This window comes from Canis lupus, chromosome 1 (assembly GCF_003254725.2).
Source record: "Canis lupus dingo isolate Sandy chromosome 1, ASM325472v2, whole genome shotgun sequence".
NCBI classification, from domain to species: domain Eukaryota; kingdom Metazoa; phylum Chordata; class Mammalia; order Carnivora; family Canidae; genus Canis; species Canis lupus.
In genome coordinates this window covers 117,934,572-117,960,459 of record NC_064243.1, presented here as the reverse complement: position 1 = coordinate 117,960,459, position 25,888 = coordinate 117,934,572, and the positions used below count along the sequence as shown (strand labels likewise).

At 56.9% G+C, this 25,888-nt stretch overlaps 2 protein-coding genes across 3 annotated transcripts; one reads left to right on the top strand and one right to left on the bottom strand.

Annotated features, from left to right (window-relative positions):
• The first annotated feature begins 1,172 nt into the window (after window positions 1-1,172).
• On the top strand, window positions 1,173-25,596 carry LOC112645541 (WT1 interacting protein). Its single transcript, XM_049110387.1, has 13 exons — window positions 1,173-1,230; window positions 2,035-2,133; window positions 2,733-2,960; window positions 3,196-3,317; window positions 4,800-5,162; window positions 5,222-5,750; window positions 10,917-11,018; window positions 19,997-20,064; window positions 20,221-20,283; window positions 20,445-20,575; window positions 21,375-21,426; window positions 22,106-22,174; window positions 24,688-25,596. The coding sequence occupies exons 1-13, from the start codon at window positions 1,173-1,175 to the stop codon at window positions 24,823-24,825; spliced, it is 2,022 nt and encodes a 673-aa protein (XP_048966344.1). The 3' UTR covers window positions 24,826-25,596.
• LOC118353856 (basic proline-rich protein-like) lies at window positions 22,166-24,502 on the bottom strand. 2 transcript variants are annotated; one of them, XM_035712786.2, is made up of 2 exons: window positions 23,305-24,502; window positions 22,166-22,840 (listed from the first exon to the last, which is right to left on the bottom strand). In XM_035712786.2, the coding sequence occupies exons 1-2, from the start codon at window positions 24,292-24,294 to the stop codon at window positions 22,718-22,720; spliced, it is 1,113 nt and encodes a 370-aa protein (XP_035568679.1). In that variant the 5' UTR covers window positions 24,295-24,502; the 3' UTR covers window positions 22,166-22,717. The 2 variants fall into 2 exon arrangements, with proteins under 2 accessions (XP_035568679.1, XP_035568680.1); XM_035712787.2 differs by having other exon boundaries at window positions 23,326-24,501.
• Window positions 25,597-25,888: the final 292 nt, after the last annotated feature.

Below are 25,888 nucleotides of genomic sequence, written 5' to 3'. Positions count from 1 at the left end.
GGTGGAGCCTACATATGTTCATTGTACTATCCAACTTTTCTCTGAAAGCCTTCGTAATAAAAGTGGAGAGAGAGATATATATAGTCTGTATTTTCATTCTGTGCCTATGTGACTTTCAAGTTTTGTAATGAATATATCCTATGATTTAAATCAGAAAGGCAATAAAGATTATTAAAAATATAAGTTGGCATGAAAAAGTGTTGCAGTGATTCCTGGGTCCAAGATTGATGAAGTCCGCTTTGTTCATTCTTGTTGCTAGGCTGTGATTTAGGAAGAATTCTCTTTCATTTGATCCTCCAGAGAACTCAGATGAGAGCCAAGTTGCTCCCAGTAGATTAATGGTTCACTTAGAAGTTCCAGAAAACATTTGGTTCATAATAGATGTTCCTGTTCCTGGAAATTGCCCATGGGTGGCACACATGTCTAAGTGGACTTGCTCTGTGGCCAAAGAACATTGGCAGATGTAAGCTTCCTACTAGCCTTTTGTAACGTACAGAAGAAAATAGAAACTTAAAAGGAAGTAAAGGAAAACCCAAATCAGGGGAGAAAATGTGACAGATGTTTCTAGTCACTGTGACTTGGGAAAGGAGTAAAGGCATGGAATCTCCATTTGACCATTTGCAGGAGGATATATTTAGAGAAGTATTTTTATAGACCCTTTCATGCTGGGAATGCATTATTTGCATTCTGCACACAGAACTTTTTTCCCCTGCATCTAATTTAAAATAAATTCCAGCCAAAAGTTTGAGAAATTTTTGAACTGTTCTCAATAAAAAAGATCATCTGAGTTGAACTACAGAACTGTGATGATGCTGTGCAGTTTGACTATCCTGAAGATATGTTTTCCTGATAAAATAACATTTTTGGGGGGTTTTGCTGAATATCTGACTCAGCTTTACAAACTCTAAATCTGGGGCATGTGGGTGGCTCAGTGAGCGTCTGCCTGTGGCTCAGGTCGTGACCCTGGGGGTCCGGCATCGAGTCCCACATCAGCCTCCCTGCACAGAGCCTGCCTCTCCCTCTGCCTGTGTGTCTGCCTTGTTTGTGTCTCATGAATAAATCTCTTAAAAAAATTAAAACTTTCTAAAAAAAATTAAAAAAATAAAAATAAAAAAATAAAAAAATAAATAAAAAATAAAAAAAATTTAAAACTTTCAATCTTGCAGCAAGTGATGACTTACGCAGGAAAGGGCTCTGAGGAAAATTTTACTAGAAGTACAAGTGCTCCAAGTAGGTCCCTCGGGCTTTTACTTTGAAACACACCAACAGTTCACGTTCTCTGTCCCAGAAAAGTGTACTCCTTGTGCACGCTGTCATTCACTTGTCCTATAAACGTGTACTGCATCCCTACTCTGCACTATGCTACACTTAGAAGACCTTGCCAACCTCGCCGGCCTGGGTAGAAATCTTTGAAAGCAGTAAGACACTAAGGGCTGGTGTTCACAGAAACTTCTTACCTACGCAGCAAGAGGTGGTGGTGGGATGGGGTTCCCGTGTGTTGTCCGGCTTCCCAGTTGCTCCTGTCAACTTCTAGCAGCACTAAAAATCATGAACACCCAACTTCCTGCTCAAAAATGTGCTAATGGACGCCTGGGTGGCTCAGCAGTTGAGCATCTTCCTTTGGCTCAGGGCGTGATCCCGGGGTTCGGGGATGGGGTCCTGCATCGGGTTCCCTGCAGGGAGCCTGCTTCTCCCTCTGCCTGTGTCTCTGCCTCTCTCTTTGTGTCTCTCATGAATAAGTAAAATGTTTACCAAAAAATATAACAAATCTGTACGAAGCAGCATCCCCAAATGTCCTGGCCCATGGAACTGCAGATGGCTGGGAGTTGGCCCCGGACAAAGTTTGTGTACAAATTCCCTTTCCTGGAAGCAGGGCAAGATAGTAAAGTAAAGGTCATTCCAAGGTGGCCACTTTCTCCCCGATGAAGGAAGCAAGCTGTAATCATCGGATCCTAACCCTGATTGTTAGATTGGGGAGCCAAGCCTGTCCATGGTTTCAGCTGTCAATGCTTTGACCCTCCTGTGTCCCTGAAGGGGATACCAGGACCAGGGGAAATTGGTGGATGCAAGTCTGGTTGAAAGAGCCGGGCCTCCAAGGAGAAGATGGAAAAATCCCTTTAGGCACAGCTCCCAGTAAGATGTCCTGCCAGGAGAGGAGCATCACAAAGAACACACCTTGGGTCTGCGTGGGAAGACTGGCTCTTAGGAGCTGAGCCCGAGAGGTACGGGTGGCCTTCCCCACTGCTCTCCCCAGGAAGCACTATTTTATGAGGGTAAAGATCGTTGCAGGCTGGAGAGAGAGAGGAGTGGATCCCAGAAACTCCTCCACGGGGAGTTTGGCCATGTGCCGCCATCCCTCTTCCCTAGGAACCCAAGTTCAACAGCCACACCTGATTGGCATCTGAGTGTGTCCTAAGACTGGGGAAACTCCTGACTTGTGTGCATAATGGGGGTCCAGACAATACAGACACTACAGGGGGTCTGAGGGAGACAGGAGGGGGGATCTTGAAGTCCCCGTTAGTGTAGACCTTCTGTGTAGGATCGGCCTCTGGGGAATTGGAAGGAAAAGACTACGGTTTAGGACTTGGTGTGAAACTAGACTGAACATGCCCTGAGTGTGTCCCCATCCCCAGAGCATGGGATGAGAGACCGAACCCCACAACTGTGTCGTGAACCGGCTCCTACTAGCTTCGGAGAGGTGATTATACTCCTTTCTTCCCCACTCCACGCAGTAACCCGCTTGAAATTGCCCACGGTGGTACTGCTGAATGCTACAAACCGGGGCTCCCGGTTGGTACGATTCTCCCCAAGAGCACTGGTTGTTGAACAGCTCTCAGCGCACCCCGGGCCAGGAAGGAAGAGGCCGCAGAGAGAGGGGAACGCGGGGAACATCCCTACGTCGGTGGAGGGCGGAGAGGGCCTTAGCGGAGGTGGGAGCGAGAAAGCAGACATTTCAGATGGTTTGTGGGCATTCGTTATCAATTAATTAATTAATTACCATTAGAGCAGGCAATGTGTGTCGGCTGACTCCAACACGCTGCTGAAGTCTGGTTGAAGGCTCTGGTTGGGCAGGTGGGGATGAAAGGGTTAAGAACTACCTGTGAGGGCGGAGAGGTCCTTCGCAGCAGGCCAGACGTCCTGGGACTGGATAGTCAAGAGGAGGAGAAACACTTGTGCTTGCGTCACCGTCTGCAGTTTGGACGCCTTCCCCAGAACAGTCTCGAGCATCGCTGCGCATAAGAGCGCTTTGGTTTGTTGATGACACTAAGACCGCGGAATCGCTCCTGCTGACGGGAGGCACCCACTACCCTCGCGCGGTGACACGCACGCCCGCCGGGCCACAGTCTTGCCAATGCTCCCATTTTTAAATAGTAGGTAATGTGCTGGGTGACAGGCGATGTTGCATTGGCCATTTTAATTTGCTGGTCTTCGAGCGGAGATCATTTCTCATGGGATGGCTCCTCTGGGTGTTTGCTCCCCCAAAACGCTTGCGTCCACCTGCACCTGCCCCCACCCCCAGCTCGGCTGCCTCGCACCGTCGAGGCCCGAGGTCCCCCCTGGTCAGGCTGCGCCACCACCGTCCCCACCCAGGCTCCCTGCCTCCCCGACCTTCCTGAAACTCTCTGAGCCTTTGGGGGGGCGGTTCCTGCCAAAGAGAGAAACCCTTCCCCACTCGAGTGGTTTTCCTGGGGCCACAGCAGGTCGCGCGCGGCGGGTGACGTTCGCTCTTCCCTACGAGCTGTTTGAAATACACCACAAGGGCTTTGTAGCTTGTGCCTCGTTCGCCTCCCTCCCCCCGGCGAGGTCCCCGGGGCTCCACCGTGTCCCAGGGCCTGCCTCCTTGGCGCCCCCCAAAGGCTCTGAGGGCAGCTGGGGGGAGAAGGGGGCGCCTCCCCCCGCCCCGCCTGTGGCCCCCGCCTCTGGGCTCCCCGCCCCCGCGGAGCTTGAGGCTGCTTCCGGCCTGCCTGGGGGTGGGGGTGGGGGTGTGAGGGTGGGTGAGGGGGTGTGGTGGGGTGAGGGGGTGAGGGGGGGTGCGGGTAAGTGGGGGTGAAGGGGGTGGGGGTAAGGGGATGAAGGGGGTGGGGGTGTGGGTGGGGGTGAGGGGTTGGGGGTGAGGGTGTGTGTGGGGGGTGAGGGGGGATGGGGTGGGGATGGGGTGAGGGCGCGGAGCTTGAGGCTGCTTCCGGCCTGCCTGGGGGTGGGGGTGGGGGTGTGAGGGTGGGTGAGGGCATGGATGTGGGGGTGAGGGGGGCTGACGGTGTGTGTAGGAGGTGGGGGTGTGGGGGTGAACGGGGTGGGGGTAAGGGGATGAAGGGAGTGTGGGTGGGGGTGAGGGGTTGGGGGTGAGGGTGGGTGGGGTGGGGGTGGGGTGGGGGGTGAGCGTGTGAGGGGGGTGGGGTGGGGGTGAGGGTGTGGGGGTTGAGGGTGGGTGGGGGTAGGTGGGGGTGAAGGGGGTGGGGGTACGGGTGGAGGTGAGGGTGGGGTGGCGGTGGGGACCCTGCGCACAGCGGCCCCCACGGGCCCGGCCTCCAGCCCCCCTCCCACCCCCACCCCCACCCCCCGCCCGGGGCCGCTGCGCCGCCAGGGGTCCGTCGAGGGCCCGGGGTCCTCCGGGGTCCGGGGGCGGCCGGCGCCGGCGAGGCGGAGGGGCCGTCGGTGGCCGCAGCGCGCAGCCCGGAGCCCGGAGCCCGGAGCCCGGAGCCCGGAGCCCGCCCGCCCGCCGCCGCCGCCGCCGCCACTCCCCCCGCATTCCACAGGCCGCAGCGCCGTGTCCTTCCTCGCATTCCTCCCCCACAAAGGAGTCCCTCCGCCCCGCGGCCGCCGGGGAGGGCGCGGCCCGGGCTCGCAGCGCGCCTCCCGCCGCCGCCGCCGCCGCCGCGCGCGCCTCCCCGCGGAGCCCGCGGCCCCCGGAGCGACCCCGGCCCGCGCGCGCCCCGCCCCGCCCCGCGCCCAGGGCTCCCGGGGCGGGCTCCGGGCTCGGGGCGGACGATGCGGCGGCGCGGCCGGAGCGGCGGCGGGAAGCGGAGGCGGAGGTGACGCGCCGGGGCCGCGGGCCGGGCCATGCAGCGCTCCCGGGCGGCCGCGGACCAGGCGGCCCTGCTCCTGGCCGGGCTGGCCCTGCGGGAGCCCGAGCCCGGCGGCGCCTCCCCGGGCCGGGGGCGGTGGGGGCCGGGCCGGGGCCGGGGCCGGGGCCGGGGCCGGGGCCGGGGCCGGGGACGAGGCGGCGCCCAAGCCGGGCCGCAGGGGGAAGGGCGGCGGCGGCCCCGAGCGAGGCCCGCGGCGCACGGCGGCCGCCGAGCTCCCGGCGCAGCCCGCGAGCAGCCCGAGGGCCAGCCTGGCGGCCTCCGACGGCGGCAGCGCGCGCTCCAGCGGCATCAGCCTGGGCTTCGACCAGCGCCACGGCAGCCCGCGCTGCGGCCGCCCGGACCCGCGCCCCGGCCCCGGCCCCGGCCCCGGCCCCGGCCCCGGCCCCGGCCCCGGGCCGCCGTCGGGGGGCAGCGCGCGCTCCAGCGTGTCCAGCCTCGGCTCCCGCGGCTCGGCCGGCGCCTACGCCGACCTGCTCCCGCCCGGCGCCGGGCCCGCGCCCGCCCGCTCCCCGGAGCCCGCGCCGCCCGCCGCCTTCCCGCTGCCCGCGCTGCAGCTGCCCGCGGCCCGGGACGGCGGCCCGAGCGCGGCCGAGCGGAGGCTGGAGGCGCTGACCCGCGAGCTGGAGCGGGCGCTGGAGGCGCGCACGGCGCGGGACTACTTCGGTGAGCGGCGGGCGGCGCGCCGTCGGGGCGGGGGGAGGCCGCGGAGGGGGACCCGCGGACCGGGGGGGCAGGCCCGGGGGGACCCGCGGAGGCCGGGGAGGAAGGCCCGGGGGCGGGGGCGGGGGGGGGGCCGCGGCGGCGCCCGCCGTTCCCGGGGTAGGTCGTGGCCGGGAACGGATCGTGCCTCCGTAGCCCTCAGCGCGGGCCTCTGCTCGGCCTGCACCCCGCCAGCCCCAGCCGGGTTGGGGACCCTGGCCCGCATCCCCCAGGCTGACCCTGGCCCGCATCCCCAGGCTGACCCTGGCCCGCATCCCCCAGGCTGACCCTGGCCCGCATCCCCAGGCCGACCCTGGCCCGCATCCCCCAGGCCGACCCTGGCCCGCCTCCCCCAGGCCGACCCTGGCCCGCATCCCCCAGGCCGACCCTGGCCCGCATCCCCCAGGCCGACCCTGGCCCGCATCCCCCAGGCCGACCCTGGCCCGCATCCCCCAGGCCGACCCTGGCCCGCATCCCCCAGGCCGACCCTGGCCCGCATCCCCAGGCTGACCCTGGCCCCCATCCCCCAGGCTGACCCTGGCCCGCATCCCCCAGGCTGACCCTGGCCCCCATCCCCCAGGCTGACCCTGGCCCCCATCCCCCAGGCTGACCCTGGCCCGCCTCCCCCAGGCTGACCCTGGCCCGCGATCCCTAGTTCCTTGGAGACCTCATAGGACCCTCCCTGCGTCGCTGAGAGGGAAGCAGGAAGACGAGGCACCTGGCCGGGGGTGGGGGGTGGGGGGGTTCTCACGCCCAGGGAACTCCGCGCCCCATCCGTGTGCTTCGTGCGTTCGCTCCCGCGGGCAGCTCAGGACCGCCCCGAGCTGGATCTCGACACAGGAGGGTGTGTAGGGGCCAGGCCAGGCCTGGGGGGCAGTCCAGGCGGAGGAAGAGTGTGAGCCGGGGAGGCGGGGAGCCCTGCGCTGCACCCCTGGCTCCCAGGGTGGCCGCCTGGGAGGGCCCAGGTGTTCAAGGGAGTGACTGGGCCACGGGTGGGTCGCCTTTGGGAGGGGGCGCCAGGAAGGGTTTCAGGCCCTCCGGGGGGGTGGGGCGTTAGGGTGAGAATCTGCAGTTTGGTAGGTCTTGTGGCTGCTGTCAGGTGGCCTTGGGGGCACAGAGATGGGCGAGGGAGCGGTCGCCTCTCATGCAGGGCAGGTGCACCCGGGGGAGGGGGGGGTCTTCTGGAGAGAATGACTCCGGTGCTCTGGTCTCCTGTCCCCCCCTGCAGGGCCCCGGGCGGGGTGGGTGCCGCAGGGCCTCTGCAGCTGCTGATGGCATCTTTGTGTGAAGCGAGGTGGCCGGACCCAAGCAGGTGGTGGGACGGTGGAGGGCGGGTGGCCCGAGACCTCAGAGGCCGGTGGTCATCCTCTCTAAAGGGCCCCGAGGGGTGGGAGGCGAGTGATGCTAGATCTTTTTTTGATTTTGTTTTTTTCCCCAAGGGAAGCCAGATCTAGGGAACATTTTCCTAATTTCGAAAAACTCGGGCAACTATCGGCTTGAATTGCTGATGACTTAGTGCTGATACTTGGCCTTCTGGAGCTCTAAAAGGTGGCTCTTTCACACACTCCACCTTGAAGAACGCAAAGTTCTGCAAAAGGAAGCGTGCAGGTAGCGTGAGCTCAAGCCGTGTGCGGGAGTCCACCCCCGCAGGGTGTTTCTTCCTCTCCTGCCGTCGTCCCCCCTTCTCCGGGGCCCTGACGCTCACTGACCTGGGCCTTCTCTCCATTCATTTACATCTTTAGAACTTTCCCGTCTCTCCTCACAGAGTTCCGCGGCCCTTAGCCAGCCAACAGCCTCAAGCTTCCAGAACCTTTTTTTTTTTTTTTTTTTTTTCTTTTTCCAGAATCTTTTTAACTTGGGCCACCTCCCCCCCTCCCTCCTCTGGAGCCACCACGGCCTCCCAGGGCCACACTCTGTTTTTGCTTCGCTGAGACGGCCACCTGGTCTCCCTGGTGCCTCAGTTTCCTCAAATGACCTCTGCTCTGCAGAACCCCGACCCCCAGTCAGTGCCCCAGCACCCTTTTTTGCTGCTACACCGGCTGGCGGGGTGCTGGTCTTGAACCTCTGTGATCTGGGCACCACCCGTCGCGTGGCCCTAAGCCTTGGTTGGATCCCACTTTTATTCCCTCAGTCATCTTCGTGCCCTTCTGGCTCCTGCACTTGCCTTGTGCTTTGCTGCAAAACTTGAGGTCGGCACATGCAGGCGGCCTGGTACCCTCAGGGTGTCAAGTCCGCGTCCAGATCTGAGGACCAGGGTCATTCTGCCTCCAACCCCACCTCCTCCATCTTCGGCTCTCCTCTTTCCATTGGTCTTTTTCTTTGGTTGTAAGTATATCAAGGGTCTTTCATTAAAAGAAAAAGGGGAAAAAAAGAAAAAGGGGAGAAAGAAGCAAACCCACCCCTGCGTGGCCACCACGTCTCGCTGGCGTGCTCACCTCCTCCCATCGCCACACCTGGTTGGCACTGCCTTGCTCACCTGCCCCCCTTCAGGCTCAGCTCTCTGTCCCCCCTCACGGGACCGAGCCAGCTCTTGCATAGGACCCTGGTGACGCCCTGGCCCCGCCGGCGTTTGCCAGGCCTGGTCTCACCATCCCATCGGTAGAGTCCACCCTCTTCAAAATGCTGCGCTCCCTGAGTTTTGTGGAGACTGTGCACTTGGTTCTCCTCCTTTGGTGTCCTTTTTTTTTTTCTTATTCATGAGACACACAGAGAGAAAGAGGGAGAGACAGAGGCAGAGGGAGAAGCAGGCTCCCTGCGGGGAGCCCGATGCGGGACTCGATCCCGGGACCCCCGGATCATGCCCCAGGCTGAAGGCAGGTGCTCAACCGCTGAGCCACCCCAGCGTCCCTTCGGTGTCTTTTTATGAAAGTGATGCAAGCGCATATTTAGAAAAAACCCAAACCGGAGCAAACACTAGTCATACAAAGTCACAGCCTCCTGCGCTGCTTCCACGGCCTGGGGACTCTCGCTCTTCAGCGTGGCCTCTGGTAACCCCAGAGCCCGGGGACAAGAGCTAGGGGCAGGGCCTGGGTCATTTTCACTTTAGAAGGAGAAGCGGTGGGCTGTTGGGGGCCAGGCTGCAGGACACCCTGGACGTGGCCTTTGGGAGGAGAATTGGGGACTTGCGTCAGGCCCGGGGAGGGGGGCCCGAGAGGAGGGAATGGAGCCAAAACGGGAGAACAGAGGAGCTGCGATTGAGAGTCGGAGGGACCCGCGCACCCTGGACACCCCGAGCGGGCCGGGGGGCGAGAGCAGGCGGGGGGCGGGGGGGCAGGGGGGCGTGGAGCCGCGTGTGGAGCCCCACGGGCCTGCTGTGTCCTCTCCTGCGTTTTCCAAACCTCCAAGTCAGCAGTTGAGGTCCCGGGGTGACCTTTCACGGACGGATCTCGGTTTCCAGCTTCTTTTGAAAATCCTGACCCGTTAGCGGTTCTGGGCCTGCGTTCCCCCAGCAGCCGGGCGTGGCGGGGACCCCGGCGGCTCTGTTCTCCGGCCCCCTGGGCCCCCTGGGTCCCCCCTGGGCCGTCAGCCTCCCTTACGTTCCGGCCCGGGGAGGCCAGGCCCGGGAGCCCCCAGTAGAGCTGGGGCCGGGGTGCGCCAGGCCCCCGACGCCGCAGAGGAGGAGCCGGCGGCCCCCAGCAGCATCGGGCCGGGAGGTCCGCGGTCGGGACGCGGCCACCCCGGGCGGCGGGACGGGGACAGGCGCAACCGTGGCTGATGTCACCACCCCAGAGCTCTGGGGGAGACCGGAGGGAGAGCGTGAGGGCAGCGCGTCCTGGAGCACCCAGGAGATTAGGGTCTAGAAGGCCCGGGGAGCCCGTCTCCCGGCTCTGGGAGGGATGGGACACCCCGGGGCGCTGAAGGGAACTTCGGACTTCAGGCTGGGCGCCCCGTTCTGGGTCCCTTGAGTCCCCCGGGACCAGTGCCTGGCTTCGTCCTGCCATTGCTGGTCACCCTTTTCCTTACCACGCACCCCTGACTGCTGGGCACCCCGGCCTGTGCTGCTAGAGGCGCGTCCCTCATCCCACCCAGTAATCCCAGGTGGCACCTTCCTCCCCAATTTCGTCCAGACCTTAGCTCAAATGTCACCCTGGCACTGGGGCCTTCTCCGTCATCCTATTGAAAGCTCACACGCTCAGATATATACTTCATCAGCCTTACGTCCCCCCACAGCGCTTGTCTCCACTGGAGATACCGCTTACCTGTGGTCACCCGTCCCCCGTGACCCCCCTCCCCGGCATAGAGGCTCCTCGAGCCCGGGGACTTCCCTGGTGCGTGGCCAGATCTCCAGCCCCTAAACCGTGGGACCTGTGAGAGGCCAGCAGTGTCGCTGTGCTGATGTGGGACTCAATCCTGGGTCTCCAGGATCACACCCTGGGCTGAAGGCAGATGCTCACCCACGGAGCCACCCAGGTGTCCCTTCTTTCTGGCTCATAGACAGCAGGAAGGATTTTCTATCAATCCAAGACTCTGGTCACTGGTGAAGGGGCTCAGAATGACTCTCAAGTATAAACGTGTCACTCGTGGGGCCCCCTGGGTGACTCAGTCAGTTAAATGTCTGTCTTCGGCTCAGGTCATGATTCCAGGGTCCTGGGATCGAGCCTGGCATCGGGCTCCCTGCTCAGAGGAGAGTCGGTCTCTCCCTCTCCCCCTGCTCGGGCTCTCCTGCCCCTCAAATAAATAAATAAAATCTTTATTAAAAATGTCCTTACTATTTTTAAAGATTACTTATTTATTTATTGGGAGAGAGCGTGTGTTTGAGGGTGCATGTGAGCAGGGGAAGGGGCAGAGGGAGGGAGAGACGCTCAAGCAGGCTCTGAGCTGAGCAGGGAGCCCGACGTGGGGCTCGATCTCCCCACCCTGAGATCACAACCAAGAGTCAGATGCTGAGCCGACTGAGCCACCCAGGCGTCCTGCGTGTCGTTGGTATTTTGATGCCAAGGGCGGTGCCGGGGACTCTGCTTACTTCTTTGAATCTCAAAGAGCAGCAGACACAAACCCAGGACACCCTCGTGGTTCCCACGTTAGCTGTTAGCTGTTAGTACCTGAGCGATGGAGGCCTTGGGAAGCTCATTGGCCCCAGGTGAGGCAGCCTTAGGTCGGGGGCTGACCTCTCCTGCTTCTCTCCCGTAGGCATTTGCATCAAGTGCGGGCTTGGCATCTACGGAGCGAGGCAGGCCTGCCAGGCCATGGGGAGCCTCTATCACACGGATTGCTTCACCTGTGACTCCTGTGGTAGGTGACCTCTTCCTCGGCCCTCTGACACCTAAGTGCCCAGCACCTGCCACCAGCTCTGGCCCAGGTGGAGTGTGGAGGAGGCTGAGTTGTGGCCCCTCTCCTTCTGGGCCTGGCCTGCTTGGGAGGTCCAGGCCCCCCGGGGAGATCCGCTGGGCCCTGGGGAGGGAGGTGTGGAACCAGGAGGGGAGCCCTGTGCCGCCAGAGGGAAAGGCTGCCCCTCGGGCCCTTGGCCTTGGGGCCCCATGTCTCCTGGCTGCCTGGGTGGGGCGCGTGGTGCTAGAACTGTGCTTCCTGCCTGGGCGTGGGGCTGCTATTTCTTTTCCCTGCAGTTTACTTATTGTTTTTCTCCCAAGTATCAACTAAAATGTTATAATTTAACCTAGACGAAATTCTAAAAAGAAAAAAGTAGCTATTATCCAACCAACCTAATAAATCTTCACTCTTGATTCCACCCTCTTTTCTTCAAGCTTTGCCCCGAAGCAAATATCTTTCATTTATTGATACTAAGCACTTTAATATTTTATGTTACAGGAGTGTAGTACACGCACAGTGTTAAGTCAGAGTGTCCTGAGAAGCTGTTTTTGCCATAGCAGAAACCACTCCTCTTTCCATTTCTGGTCCCATTCCCCAGAGGCAACTGCTTGGTACTTTTTTTTTTTTTTTTTAGCAGTTTCTAGAATCTAGTACACATCCCTGCATCTGTAACAATCATACACTGCTGTCTCTTTTTCTTTTTTAAAAAAGATTTTATTTATTTCTTTATTCAGAGAGTGCGGGTGGGGATGTGCCATTTTCAGACTTATTTTTGCTTTGACAGATGAGGAACAGGTTCTTACACTGCCCACTTCTCTTCCTTCCAGTTTTCTGAGTGTAATTCCATCATAAGTTGTGGTCAAGGGACGCCTGGGTGGCTCAGTGGTTGAGCATCTGCCTTCAGCTCAGTCATGATCCCGGGATCCTGGGATCGAGTCCTGTGTCAGGCTCCATGCGAGGAGCCTGCTTCTCCCTCTGCCTGTCTCTGCCTCTCTCTCTCTCTGGGTCTCTCATGAACAAATAAATAAAATCTTTAAAAAAATTAAATTAAATAAATAAGTTGTGATTAAGTCAATAAGCCAGGTTTATGTTACTTTGAGTATTTAAAAATTCACGGCAGAGCCAAAAATTATACTGTGATCACATTCTGTAGTTTTTTACGTTTCCTTTTTTTTTTTTTTCCTTTTTTAACCTTTTCTTTCCCTTGTATTGGCTTGTTTCATCCTATCTTTGTCCCTCCACCTCCTTCCCCAGGCCCCATTATATAAGGCATCCTACTGAATTTCCACTGGGAGGCCCTCTGGACCCCTGTGGAGTGCCCATTCATTGCTTTGCCCTGTTGTATCCTCCCTGCATTGAATCCACTCTTTCCTGGAAGCTTTTAGCTGGGGAGAACAGAGATGCTGCTGAGGAGGCTTAAACTCAGAATATTTTTTGGCTCCCTGAACTGGGAACCCAGAGATAAGGGCTGGCTTCAGGTTGTGATTGATCTAGTGGCTCAGGCCCTATGAGAAGCTTGGCTCGGTTTCTCTTGGGTTTGGCTTTTGCCTTGGGGCAGCTTTTTTTAGGGTGGTGAAATGTCTGAGGCAGCTTGAGACTTCCATTGGTGCCCCGCTGGTCTGGAGGAAGAGGGGACATCTGTTCCGGTCACATTTTTGGAAATTTCTTTTCCAGAAAGCACCTAGCAAATATCTCTTTGTATGTCATTGGCCAGAGCATCTCACACATCCATTCCTGAGCCAGTCTTTTTGGCGGTGGGGAGTGTGATGATTGATTGACCGACTTGCCTGCGTCTCTGAGTAATACCGTAATAAGGGAGGAGGAGTTATCTTTATACTAATCAAGCCCATCGAGGGATAAGGGGAGTGGATTCAGGCTTCCCTTGAAGGAACCAGGCTGTCTGAGGTAAGGTTGGCTACTGAACAACGTGGAGGAGAAAGAAAGAATCAAAGCTGTGAAGCATTGCCTACGAGATTTTGCTCCCGTTACCTAAGAAAGGGCACGTGGGAGGTCAGTGTTCTGAATTCTGCTCTAAAATGCCTTTATTCTATGCTCATACATCGTAGTTTGGAATAGATTCCTAAATTTGAAACATTTTTCACTCCGCATTTTTTTTAATCTTTTTTTTTTTAAGATTTTATTTATTTATTTGAGAGAGAGAGTGAGTGAGAAAGAGCACAAGAGGGCGCAGGAACAGGAGTGGGGATGAGGGTGTGGGGAGGAACAGAAGGAGAGGGAGAAGCAGGCTCCCCGCTGAGCAGGGAGCCCAGACTCGGGGCTTGATCCCAGGACCCTGGGATCATGACCTGAGCCAGAGGCAGCTGCTTAACAGACTGAGCCACTGAGTGTGTGTGTGTTTGTGTGTGTGTGTTTTAAAGATTTTATTTTTAAGGAATCTCTACATCTGACTTGGGGCTTGAACTTACTACCCTGACTGTGATCAAGAGTCCTACTCCCCAAGGCCTCAGCCAGCCAGGCGTCCCTCACTCAGCATTCTGAGGTCGTAGTTTTACCTTCCAGCGGCCACTGTTGCTGCTACGTTCTGATGCCCTTCTGATTCACGTTTGTGTGTGCGTGCTCCGGGTTTTCCTTTGGGGAGCTCTTGGGAGGACTGTCACGTTGCACAAGTCCTGGCTACAGTGGCCTCTGGGCAAGGCCGTGTGCTGCCCAGTTCCAGGTGGTGTCACTGACCTCGATACAACGGCAGCCGTGCTCTTGAAGTTGGACGATACAGCTTGTGTGTTTTATTTATGTGTGGTGTAGGCTTTTTACCACTGCGGTTGTCCTGGGCACACACAGAGCCCTGCGAGACTGGAGATTTGCCCCCTTGGTTCTGGGAATTTTTTTTGTGTGTGTACTAGTTATTTTATTCCCCTTTTTTTCTCCAGAACCGAATTCACCAGTGTATAATCAAGATAATACATTATGTCCAAGTTGAGTTTATTTGAAGACGACTAGGCCGGATTCACATTAAAAAACTCATTAATGTATATATAGATGCCTGGCTAGCTCAGTCGGTAGAGTGTGCGGCTCTTTTTTTTTTTTTTCTTTGAGAGAGATTTTATTTATTTATTTGAGAGAGAATGAGAAAGAAAGAGCACAAGCGAGACTCCATCCAGGACCCAGGGATCATGACCTGAGCCCAAGGCAGATGCTTAAGTGATCGAGTCACCCAGGTGTCCCTAAAGTTTCAGGTCTTTTATCAATTTAGGGAAAAATCTTAGCTATTTTATTTTCAAAAATTGCTTCTCTCCCATTCTATTATTTACTTCTAGAATTCAAATTCGGAGTAGTAGACTTTCTTATTCTATTGGGTCTCTTAATCTCTTCCTCTCATATTATCCATTTCTCTGTCTCCAATTCTGTTTAATTTCCTCAGATCTGTCTTACAGAAACTAGAATCCAGATCACTTATTTTTGTCTTCAGCTGCGTTTTTTCTCTTTAAAGATTGATTGATTGATTGATTGATTGATTGATTTATTTATTTATTTATTTATTTATGATAGACAGAGAGAGAGAGAGAGAGGCAGAGACACAGGCAGAGGGAGAAGCAGGCTCCATGCAGGGAGCCCGATGTGGGACTCCAGGATCGTGCCCTGGGCCAAAGGCAGGCACCAAACCTTTCAGCTGCGTTCAACCTCCTACTGAACTCTTTCATTGAGTTTTTCATTGCATTAATTGGATTTCTTTTATTTCTAGAAGTTCTCTTTGGTCCTTTTTTTTAAAAAAAATATTTATTTATTTTTCCTTTGGTCCTTTTTTCAAAATTTGCCTCAACATTTTTGATAGTGTCTTGCTTTTTTTTTTTAGGATTTTATTTATTTACTCATGAGAGACACGGGGGGGGGGGGGGGGGGGGGCGGGGCAGAGACACAGGCAGAGGGAGAAGCAGGCTTCCTACGGGGAGCCCCATGTGGGACTCGATCCCAGAACTCCAGGATCACGTCCTGAGCCGAAGGCAGATGCTCAACCGCTGAGCCACCCAGGCGTCCCAGAAGATTTTCTTTTTAAGTAATTTCTACACTCAACATGCGGCTCGAACTCCTATCCCTGAGATCAAAACTCACATGCTGTACTAAGCCAGCCAGGCACTCCTATACTTTTTTTTCCTAGCAATGGAGTTTCTGGGTCCTGGAGTAACATTTGTGTCACTTTAATATATGCTGCTAAGCGGTTTACCACAGTAGACAAAACAATGTATTATCCCACTGGCAATGTATTAGAATTCCAGTTTTTCCTCTTTCCCACCAGCAGGTAGCATCGTCAGTCTTCCACCATTCGAGTGGGGGTGGTGTGGTATATTAATGAGATTTTATTTTATTTATTTTATTTTATTTTATTTTATTTTATTTTATTTTATTTAAAGCTTTTGTTTATTCATGAGAGACACACAGAGGCAGAGACACAAGCAGAGAGAGGGAGAAGCAGGCTCCCTGTGGGGAGCCTGAGGCAGGACTTGATCCTGGGACCCCAGGATCATGCCCTGGGCCGAAGGCAGGTGCTCAACCGCTGAGCCACCCAGGCACCCATGACACTCTGTTTCATCACATGGTTTTGTAATTTTTGATTGTGGAGGTCAGCCTGTGGGAATTGGGTGAGGTCTGTGTGGAGGGAGATTTCCCCGGGGGAGTATTTTTTTTTAAGCTTTTATTTTTTTAAATATTTATTTATTTATTTTTAAAGACTTTATTTATTTAATCACGAGAGACAGAGAGAGAGAGAGAGACAGAGAGAGGCACAGGCAGAGGGAGAAGCAGGCTCCATGCAGGGAGCCTGACATGGGACTCGATCCCGAGTCCCCTAAGTAACCTCTGTACCCAATGTGGGGCTCCAACTTGCATCCGCGAGATCAAGAGTTGCACGCTCTACCGTCGGAGCCAACCAGGCGCCCCCCCATCCATGTATTAGTAGCTCGCTCCTTTTTATTGCTGAGTAGAATTTTATTGTATGAACATACCACAGTTTGTGGTACGTTCACACACTGATAGATTGTGCTGTGAACATTCTCGTACAGGTCATCTGTGGACAAATGTTTTCATTTCTCTCTCGGGTAAATTCCAAGGAGTGGAATTTCTGGGTCATAGGCTAAGTGTATGTTTAACTTCATAAGAGACTGCCAAACTTTTCCAAAGGGGGTTGTGCCATTTTCATACTCCCACTAGAAATGTTAGAGTTGGGTTATTCTATGTGTTTGCCAACAAGTGGTATTTTCGTCTTTTTAATTCACCCATTCTAATGGATGAGAAATGGTATCTCTTGGTTTTAATTGCATTTCCCTGATGACTAATAAGGTTGAGCGTCTTTTTTGTCTGCCTCTTGGCCATTTATATCTTCTTTTATGAAGTCTGTCCGGGTCTTTTGCTCAGCTTTTGAATTGAGAGTTACTTGTCTTTTATTACTTAGACTATATATATTCTGAGTAGAAGTTTTTTTCAGATGTATGTTTTATGAATATATTCTCATGGCATTTTTTTTTTAAGTAGGCTCCATGCCCAGCATGGAGCCCAGCATGGGGCTTGAACTCACGACCCTGAGATCAAGACCCGAGCTGAGATCAAGAGTCGGAAGCTTAACCGACTGAGCCACCCAGGCACCCCTCATAATGTACTTTTGTGTATGGTATGAGGTGAGGAATTGAGTTTCATTTTTGTTCCATATTTCATTTTTTCCCTTCAGTTGTCATAGCACCATATGCTGAAAAGACTTTGCTTTCCAACTTGTGTGTTTATTGAAATATTTATGGGTCTATTTTTGCATTCTGGTCTGTTCCACTGATCTTTAGGTCTTTCCTTACCCCAATATTACACTGTCTTGATTACTTGAAGTCTTAAGATAGGCAGTGTAAGTCTTCCAGAATTGTTAATCTTTTGCAAGATTATTTGGCTATTTTGGTTCTTTGTATTTTTATATAAATTTTAGAATTGGAAGGCAGCCCTCAACGCAAGGGTTTGAAAGAAGAAAAGAATGAAACAGAGTAGAATGGCATGTCAGTATCCACAAAAAAATAAGAATGCTGGGATCTTAATTGTGTAGTGTTGCACGTACAAATCAATTTGGGGAGAATTGATGACAGAACATTTGAAGCCACGAAGATGATGGTCAGGGACTGAGAGGTTTTTTTTTTTTTCCCTACGTGCAAGCTGATGAGTTTGTCTGCCACTGTTCCACCGATGCTGACTGAAGACATGAGTCTCCTGGGGCAGAAGCTCACAGCCCTGCAGGCAGGATGAGCCTCACATTTGAATCCTTGTGCATGCCCTCAAGTCCCATGGGGGTGACGCAGGGGGGGGCCAGGCGGGTGCTGCAGAGCAGTGGGTCTCTGTAAAGGCTGGGAGCCCTGAGCTTAGGGAGCCCTCATGTTTTATAGTGGGCTGCCAGCAACGCTATGTGACCTGTGTTTCTGAGAAGCACATTATCTGTATAAACTGGACAGCAAACAAACCTGCTTTCGACTTCAGAGGGACATAAGCCATCTTTGTTTTCTAAGCCGTTTGTTCCACAGATGTCCTTGGGGAGGTAGTTCCGAACGAAAGCTGCCAGTTCCCTGTAACATATGCAGAAGTGTGAGAGACCCAAGGGGGAGCTGGTCTTCCAGCAACGGTAGATTGTTCTACTCATGGAGGTTTTTTTTTTTTTTTTTAAGATTTTATTTATTTATTCATTCATTCATTCATTCATGAGAGACAGAGGCAGAGACACAGGGAGAAGCAGGCTCCATGCAGGGAGCCCGATGCGGGACTCGATCCCAGGACTCCAGGACCATGCCCTGGGCCAAAGGCAGGCGCTAAACCGCCGAGCCACCCAGGGATCCCCTATTTATGGAGGTCTTTTGAAATTCCTCTCATCAAAGTCTCGTTTGGCAGAGTGAGGGTCACACATATCTCTTATTAAATTTATCCCTCAATATTTTGCAGGGTTTGGGGGAGGCTGTTATAAATGCAATTTTAAAAATTGTAAGTTCTTTTTCCACTCATTCATTACAGGATATACAAATATATTTGGTTTCACATTTCACATTCTACAACCCTGCTAAGCTCATTTATTAGTTCCGGTAGGGTTTTTTTCAGGTAGATTCCCTATGATTTTCTATATAACACAATCATATCCTGAAGAAAGATAGTTGTACTTTTTCCTTTCCAATTTTTAATTTTTTTCCCCTGTCATATTGCACTGTGTAGGGCCTCTAGTCCCATGCTGAATCCTAAGGGGAAGGAAAAGCCTCTAATGTTTCCCCCTAATGTCTGATGGCAGGTCACGGTTTCTCGCAGGTGCCCTTTATCAGGGGAGGAGGCTCCCTCCTGTTCCTTGTTAGGCGCTGTGGTTTTTCTCCTGACTCCGGTGGGCTGCCTCTAACAGCAGGCAGGTCTGCTGGGGCTCTTGTTTTGACAGGAACACCCCTTTCACGAGGGCCTTAACTGGTGAGAGTTATACTTCTAATGTTCACAGATTATGACAATTCATTCTGGAACGTCTGCTCTGAGTCCCACTGAAGTGATTTTTTAAAAAACATTTTATTAGGGATCCCTGGGTGGCTCAGCGGTTTAGCACCTGCCTTTGGCCCAGGGCATGATCCTGGAGACCCAGGATGGAGTCCCACATCAGGCTCCTTGCATGGAGCCTGCTTCTTCCTCTGCCTGTGTCTCTGCCTCTCTCTCTGTGTCTCTCTGTCTCTCTCATGAATGAATGAAATCTTTAAAAAAATTATTATTTTTATTTTTAAATATATTTTACTTATTTATTCATGAGAAACACAGAGCGAGAGAGGCAAAGACACAGGCAGAGAGAGAAGCAGGCTCCACGCAGGGAGCCCGACGTGGGACTCAATCCCGGGTCCCCAGGGTCACGCCCTGGGCCAAAGGCGGCGCTAAACCGCCGAGCCACCCGGGCTGCCCCTTAAAAAACACTTTAAAAATATTTATTTATTTTAGAGAGAGACAGAGATCATGGGCGGGGGGGTGTACAGAGAATCTCAAGCAGACTCTGCTGAGCACAGAGCCTGATGCGGGGCTTAATCTCATGATCCTGAGATCATGACCTGAGCTGAAACCAAGAGTCAACTGACTGTACCACCCAGGCACCCCTGAAGCAATTTTTTTTTTTTTTAAGATTTGTTTATTCATGAGAAACACAGAGAGAGGCAGAGACAGAGGCAGAAGGAGAAGCAGGCTCCCTGCGAGGAGCCTGATGTGAGACTTGATCCTGGGACTGTGGGATTGTGACCTGAGCCAAAGGCAGATGCTCAACCGTTGAGGCACCCAGGGGTCCCACAAATGTATTTTTTTTTAAAGACTTTATTTCTCTGACAGAGAGAGAGAAAGTATAACCAGGGGGAGCAGGAGAAGGAGAAGCAGACTCCTCACTGAGCAGGGAGCCCGATTCAGGACTCGATCCCAGGACCCTGGGATCATGACCTGAGCTGAAGGCAGACGCTTAACTCATTGAGCAACCCAGGCGCCCCAGCAAATGTATTTTTAAAAATTGACCAGAACAGCAGTTTACACATGAAAAGCACTTCCTTATATATTTGCTTTGAGAACCTCTTACAACAATCTGTCAGTGGGTTCTGTTTAATTTAAAAAATATATTTGTTACTTTATCTTTTTTAAGATTTTATTTATTTATGATAGAGAGAGAGAGAGAGAGGCAGAGACACAGGCAGAGGGAGAAGCAGGCTCCATGCAGGGAGCCCGACGTGGCTCGATCCCGGGTCTCCAGGATCGTGCCCTGGGCCAAAGGCAGGCGCTAAACCGCTGAGCCACCCAGGGATCCCAATCCCCTATTTATTATTTTAATAGTAATGACCTACTAATAAAGGGAAATGTTAAAATTTGCCCATAATCTGCTTCTCATCTGTTGGAGAAGAGTCCTGAGAAATGGAACCAGGGGCTCGTCGCTGGGTTCCAGTGGCCCAAGGCCCCCTTCTCGATCCCCGTCCTTGCAGGGAGACGACTCCGAGGGAAGGCGTTCTACAATGTGGGTGACAAAGTCTACTGCCAGGAGGACTTCCTGGTGAGTCGGAGCTGGGCCCTGGCTGGTGCCTTGGGTGGGAGCAGGGGAGGGGGCCCTCCTGCTTCACAGGGAGACCTGGGGCCGGGAGGCAGGTGCTGGCTGGGCAGCGAGTGCCCCTTTGTCACCTAACATTCTGGATCCCTTGTGTCCCGTCAGTACTCCGGGTTCCAGCAAACAGCCGACAAGTGTAGCGTGTGTGGACACCTCATCATGGAGATGGTGAGACCCTCCCCCAGCCTCCTGGAGCCCCTCTGACAAGAGCGGTCTTAGGACCCCCCGTCACCTGTTGCAGACCTGCCAAGGGCTCAGAGCCAGAGCCTCTTCGGGGGCTGTGCTGAGCCTTCCGTCTGCACTGACCCTTCAGTGCCTCCCACCTCCAGATCCTGCAGGCCCTTGGGAAGTCCTATCACCCAGGCTGCTTCCGGTGCTCGGTGTGCAACGAGTGCCTGGACGGGGTGCCCTTCACAGTGGACGTGGAGAACAACATCTACTGTGTCAGAGACTATCACACGTGAGTCCCGGCGCCGTGGGGCAGGTGACCCCCGCCGTTTCTCCCGCCTCCCCGGGAGCATCTTTCCCCCCTGCCTGTCTGGATTCTCCATTCCTGGCCTTTCCACCTCCAGCCTCCCCATCAGTCGGTCCTCAGTGGTGGGCGCAGGGCCTGGATCTGTCTGGAACCCTCTCTTGGATGATTCAGCGCCAGTCGTCTCTTTCCTCTCCCTGCCTTTGCCTGCATGTTCCGTCTTCTTAGTTGGCGGTGGGGGCGGGGCGGGGACACTCTCCTGGCTGCCCCACCTGCACCTGTCCCTCTGCTCCCAGGGGCCGACCACCTCCCTTGGTGGGGGGCTTGGAGCCTCTGCAGAGTCCTTTCCCTGGCCGGCTGGCGTCCACGTGAGCAGCCAGTCCTTTCCCCCAGCTGTGGCTCCAGGCCCGGCCTGCTGAGCTCTGGTCCCGTGCGGCTGCCGCGCGTGGGGTTGGTGCCCTGCATGGATCACGAGTACTCACTGTGGAGCTGGGCTTTGTGGGTGTCTCAGCTAGGGGAGGCCCCCCCCCCCGGACAATTAGGGGAGAGGGTAAGGAGAACCCGAAGCCATCCCGGAGGAGCTGATGGGGTGGCTGTGAATTGGGGAGCCAGATGAAAGGCCCAGAAGGCACCGCAGAGGCTGCCCCCCTACAGTGTGTCCACATAAGGAAAGGGGTCCTGAGGCTTGGGGCCATGTCGAGGGGCTCCCGTGGGTGGGTGGGTCTGCCTTTCTGCCCTTGGCCTCTGGCCACTCAGGGGTCACTCCCGGTTTCCTTTATTCTTCCAGGGTTTTTGCACCAAAATGTGCCTCCTGTGCCCGTCCCATCCTCCCTGCACAGGTAGGAACCACTCACGTGGAGATGACCAGGTGCCTGGCCCAGCCTTGCCTGGTTCTGCTCAGGCTGGCCCCAGGCCTTGGGCCCCCGGGGGAGGAGGAGCAGATGCTCCTGCCCCGTATCCCTCAGGGCCGAGGGCTGTGTTGTGCCCATAAGCACCCGTGTGTCCCAGCAAGAGTTAGAAGTGGTGGCCCTCAGCTCCGTTGCCCACGGACGTAAGGATGGCTCCGCGGGTCTGTTCGCCCTGCAGGCTGAGGTGGTGGGGGGAGCAGGCGAGAGAAGGTTGCAGTCTGTGCAGGAGACATCCTGGGGGGGCTCTCCGGCACTGTGCCTTCCACCCACGCTGGCTCTGCCCCAGGCTGGTGTGCCTGGGGAGGCAGGACTGGCGGTGGCCCTTCCTGACTGCAAAGAACTGAAAAGAACATGTAGACACACGTAGACACTCACGTGACAGCTCTCACGGATGCGTGTGCGTGCTCTTGGGTGTCGCTGCGGGGGGACATCCATTCGTGTGCACCTGCCGATGCCCGTTCTGCCCGTGGGAGCACCACAGGCAGGGTCCACATGGGCACGAATGCGCACCTGCCACGACCAGGCCGTGTTGTGTAGGTGTGTACACCCCACACAGGTCGCCCCAAACCCCAATTTGCTGACTGTGTCCGAACCCCATCTCTTCCTCCAGGGCTGTGAGACGACCATCCGTGTGGTGTCCATGGACAGAGACTACCATGTGGAGTGTTACCACTGTGAGGTAAGCCTGGGCCCCCCCGGAATGCTGGTGGCTGGGCACCCCCCCTCCATGTAGGACCCTTTTTTTTAAAAAAAAAAAAAAAAAAGATTTTTATCTGTGAGAGAGCACGAGTTGGGGGGCGGGGAGAGGGAGAAGCAGGCTCTCCACTGAGCAGGGAGCCCGACACTGGACTCGATCCCAGGACCCCAGGATCCCGACCAGCGCCGAAGGCAGCCGTTTAACCAACTGAGCCAGCCAGGTGCCCACACGCAGGTGTCCACTTCTCTCGGTGTCCTGTGGGCCCAGCTCCCCGGCTCTGGTTCTGTCCCGCACTCCCCGCCGCCCCAGGGAGCCCTCTCCCTTCTCCCCAAGCTATGTCCTCAGCCCACTTCCTATTGGATCAAATATTTACTGAGGGTCTCCAGGGGGTGAGGTGCTGGGGATGCACAGGGATGAGCCTGGAGCCCCCACTCTTGCAGCAGGGATGAGTGCTCTGGCAACGTCTACACAGGTCATTGCCGCAGTCACGGTGACTTGTCGGAGTAGGTGGGAGGCCTTGGAGAATCAGGGAAGGCTTTCAGGAGAGGGGGACGCCCCAGCTAAGACGGTGCCAGGGCGAAGGTGCATAGCTGAGTCAGGAGGAGTTGGCAGGAGCTGGGACGTGAGGCTGAGGACCACGCACTGATCCTGGGGGCGGTGGAAAAGGGTGACACGGTGGCAGGAGCACTTTGGGGAGGGGGCTCTTGGCCGTGCGGAGAAGGGCGGGGCTGCGGTCCTGGCTCGGGGTGGCTCGTGGGGTTGCGTGCTCGCCAGGCAGTTAAAAGGGACTGGGTTTGGTCAGTGACCGGACAGGGCAGTTTGGGGGTTAGGAGGTGGCCACGGGGAGCCCTGGAGAAAGTGAGGGCGTGGGGGGGAGCGGAGAGGTGCCCTCATCTGGGGCCCCGGGGACGCCCGAGTCCAGGGGCAGCAGCTACACGGGCTGGAGTTCAGACTCTGGCTGCGGGCCTAGGAATTTGGGAGTCGGGGCACCCATAGGTCTCTCTTCTCTGATACTCTCCCCCGAGGTCTCCAGTGGTTTGGGCCCCCCCAAATTTTCAACTCAAGGACAGTGGGCCCTCTTTGGGGCCTGGAGAACCTCATGAGGTGGTCACCTGGGCACTTGTAGGGCTCACCCCTCTGCTCCCCCGTCTCCAGGGCCCGAGGGTCCGTGTCGCGTATCTCGCACCCAGAGCAGGGGACGTAGGATGAGACCCAGGCCTTGCTGCCGCGTGGCTGGAAGCCAGAGGCCCGTGTGGGGGAGGCCAGGGCGCGAGGGAGTCTCCCAGGGAAGTCGCAGCGGCAGGAGAGGGGCCCAGCACAGCCCAGCAACGGTGACCTTTGAGGGGTGCTGAGGGGCCATACGGGGAGGCCAGGCCGAGTGAGCACAGGAGAGGTGGGAGAAAAGCCGAGAACAGCATGTCGGGCCTCAGCCCCAGGGAGAAGCGGGAGGGAGGGTCAGCGAGAGCTTCAGTGGCACTCAGGGGACGGCCTGGAAGCAGGTGGCCCTGGTAGGGGCAGGCGGCCCAGCGGGAACTGGGATCCTGCTGCGGGACCCGGGAAGGAGGCGCCCTAGTTCCCCCGTGGCAATGACAGGGCGTCCTGTCTGCTGTCCTGGGGGCCGTGGGGTCCCCCTGGGGCCTCTGAGCACTAGAGCGGGCGATCAAGGCAGGCTTCAGGGGTGGGGCGCCAGGGCCGGGGAGACCCTTGTCCCCAGGCCTCCCTGGTGTGTGGTGGTTAGCGGCAGGGCCCGGTGCGAGCAGGACAGGTGTTGGGGTCAGGGCTGCGGAACCGTCAAAGCAGGTTAGCCCTGGGTGTGGTGGGAGTGTGACCAGAGGGGGCTCCTTGGGGAGGGGACGGAAGAGGTTGTGTGGCGGCCTTGCCCTCCATGACCCTCGTGTGTGTGGGGGCGAGGGAGGCAGGAGGGAACCCCTGGGTGGGGAGGCAGGAGGGGACCCCTGTGGGGGGGGCAGAAGGCACTTCTCAGTTGTCACTGTCCTGCTCTCAGTGGCTTTCTGCCGTGGACCCTCCCTCCGAGACTCTTGAGACTCTTCGCTGTGCCCTCGGGTCCACCCAGTTTGGGTTTTTTCTAACTTGGGCCCCATCCCTCCGGCTCAGCTCCGCCTCCCCCTCTCCCCCCCAGGGAGTCTGGGCGCCTGAATCCACTTCTCTTTTCTGGTTCTCTGGGCTCCCTGCGCTCCCTGGGAGGCGCTGTTTGTTGCTGTTTTTAATTTCTTTGAGGTGGGGGGAGAGGGAGGGAGAGAGCCCCCGAGCGCGCGGGGAGGTGGGGGGTGCGGGGTCGGGCAGCCCCAGCGGCCCCTCGGCGTGGGGTGCGCGCTCATCTCCCCGCCCTGAGGTCGCCCCCTCCGCGCCCCATCGCGGGTCCTTACGAGCCGCCCCCTCCGCCCCCTCCGCGCCGCGGCTCCCGGGCCGCCCCCCAGCCGCCCTCCCTCGGGCGCCCCCGCGCCCCGCTTACCCGCCGGCTGTGCTCTCCCTAGGACTGCGGGCTGCAGCTGAGCGGGGAGGACGGACGCCGCTGCTACCCCCTGGACGGCCACCTGCTGTGCCGCCGCTGCCACCTGCGGCGCCTGGGCCCGGGGCCCCTGCCCTCGGCCGTGCACGTCACGGAGCTCTGAGCGGGGCGGGGCGGGGCCGCGCGGGCGGGGGCGGGGCCGGGGCCGGGGCGGAGCCGGGCGTCCGCCCCCCGCGCCCCCCGCGCCCCCCGCGCCCCCCGCCCGGCCGAGGGGCCGGCCCCCGGCGAAGCTGCTGCTATTTATTCACCGTCTGTGCCTGCCGGCCGCCCTGCCCTCCTCCGTCCTCCCTCCTCCCTCCTCCTCCCTCCCCTCCTTCCCTTCCTCCCTCCCCCCGCCACGCCTGCCGTTCCCGGGTCCCCCGCGCCCCTCCGCCTGGGGCGGGCACCCAGACCGCGTGCAGGGGCGCGGCGTGCGGGGCCGGCCCCCTCCCTCCCGGAGCGCCCTCGGGGCAGGGCTGGTCTAGCAGGCGGGGGCCTGGCCGAGGGCCCGAGGGCGCGCGTGTCCCGGCGGGTGGGGGTCCCGGGCGGGTGGGGCCCCCTTGGGGCGGGGCCGCGGAGGAGCCCCGCCTTCGGCCGCCGCGGGGTGGCCCCCGGGGTTCCGCCGGGTGTTTGCAGGCGCGGCCCCGCCGGGGGACCCGATCCCGCGCCCCGGGGGACCCGATCCTGGGCCCCTGCAGCCCTGGGCGGGAACTCGCGCGACTGCAGCCGCAGGGCTCGGTGGACAGAGGCCGCGAGGGGGCGCCCGGCCGCGTGGTCAGGCTCCGGGCACCCGCTACTCGACAAAAAGTGTATGATTTGACTTAAATTAAGTTTTTCCTTTGAGAATATTTTCATTTTCTTTAAAAGAATATAGTTTTCTTCTAAAAAAAGCAAACTTGGCCCCCGGTTGTTATTTCTTAGAAAAATTACAAGAAACTCACAGGTGTCCCCTTTGGAGGTCGCATAGCTCCGTTTCAGGGGATAAAAAAAAAAATGTGTTTTTAAACTATTTTTGTATGAATCCCTCTGAAATCCCAAAGTAGGTGTTTGCTTGTCAGGCTTCGGAATAATGTGGGGCTCTGTTTGTGGGGCTGTCTGAAGGGCAGTGGCCTAATGGGATGTGGTTTGGGGAAACTAGGAGAATACCCTTTCTCTGAAAGGCGGCGCATCAGGGTTGGGAAGCGGGG

What these genes read in the sequence shown, in the direction of transcription:
- LOC112645541 (XM_049110387.1), top strand. Translation starts at nt 1,173, where the DNA reads ATGACTTACGCAGGAAAGGGCTCTGAGGAAAATTTTACTAGAAGTACA. An exon ending in GAAAGCAGACATTTCAGATG is followed by an intron (nt 2,961 to 3,195) that starts GTTTGTGGGCAT and finishes CACCGTCTGCAG; the next exon opens with TTTGGACGCCTTCCCCAGAA. An exon ending in GCCTCCCCGGGCCGGGGGCG is followed by an intron (nt 5,163 to 5,221) that starts GTGGGGGCCGGG and finishes GCCGGGGACGAG; the next exon opens with GCGGCGCCCAAGCCGGGCCG.
- LOC118353856 (XM_035712786.2), bottom strand. Translation starts at nt 24,294, where the DNA reads ATGGGGCCCAAGTTAGAAAAAACCCAAACTGGGTGGACCCGAGGGCAC. An exon ending in TGAGCCCTACAAGTGCCCAG is followed by an intron (nt 22,841 to 23,304) that starts GTGACCACCTCA and finishes CACCGCCCCCAG; the next exon opens with GATCAGTGCGTGGTCCTCAG.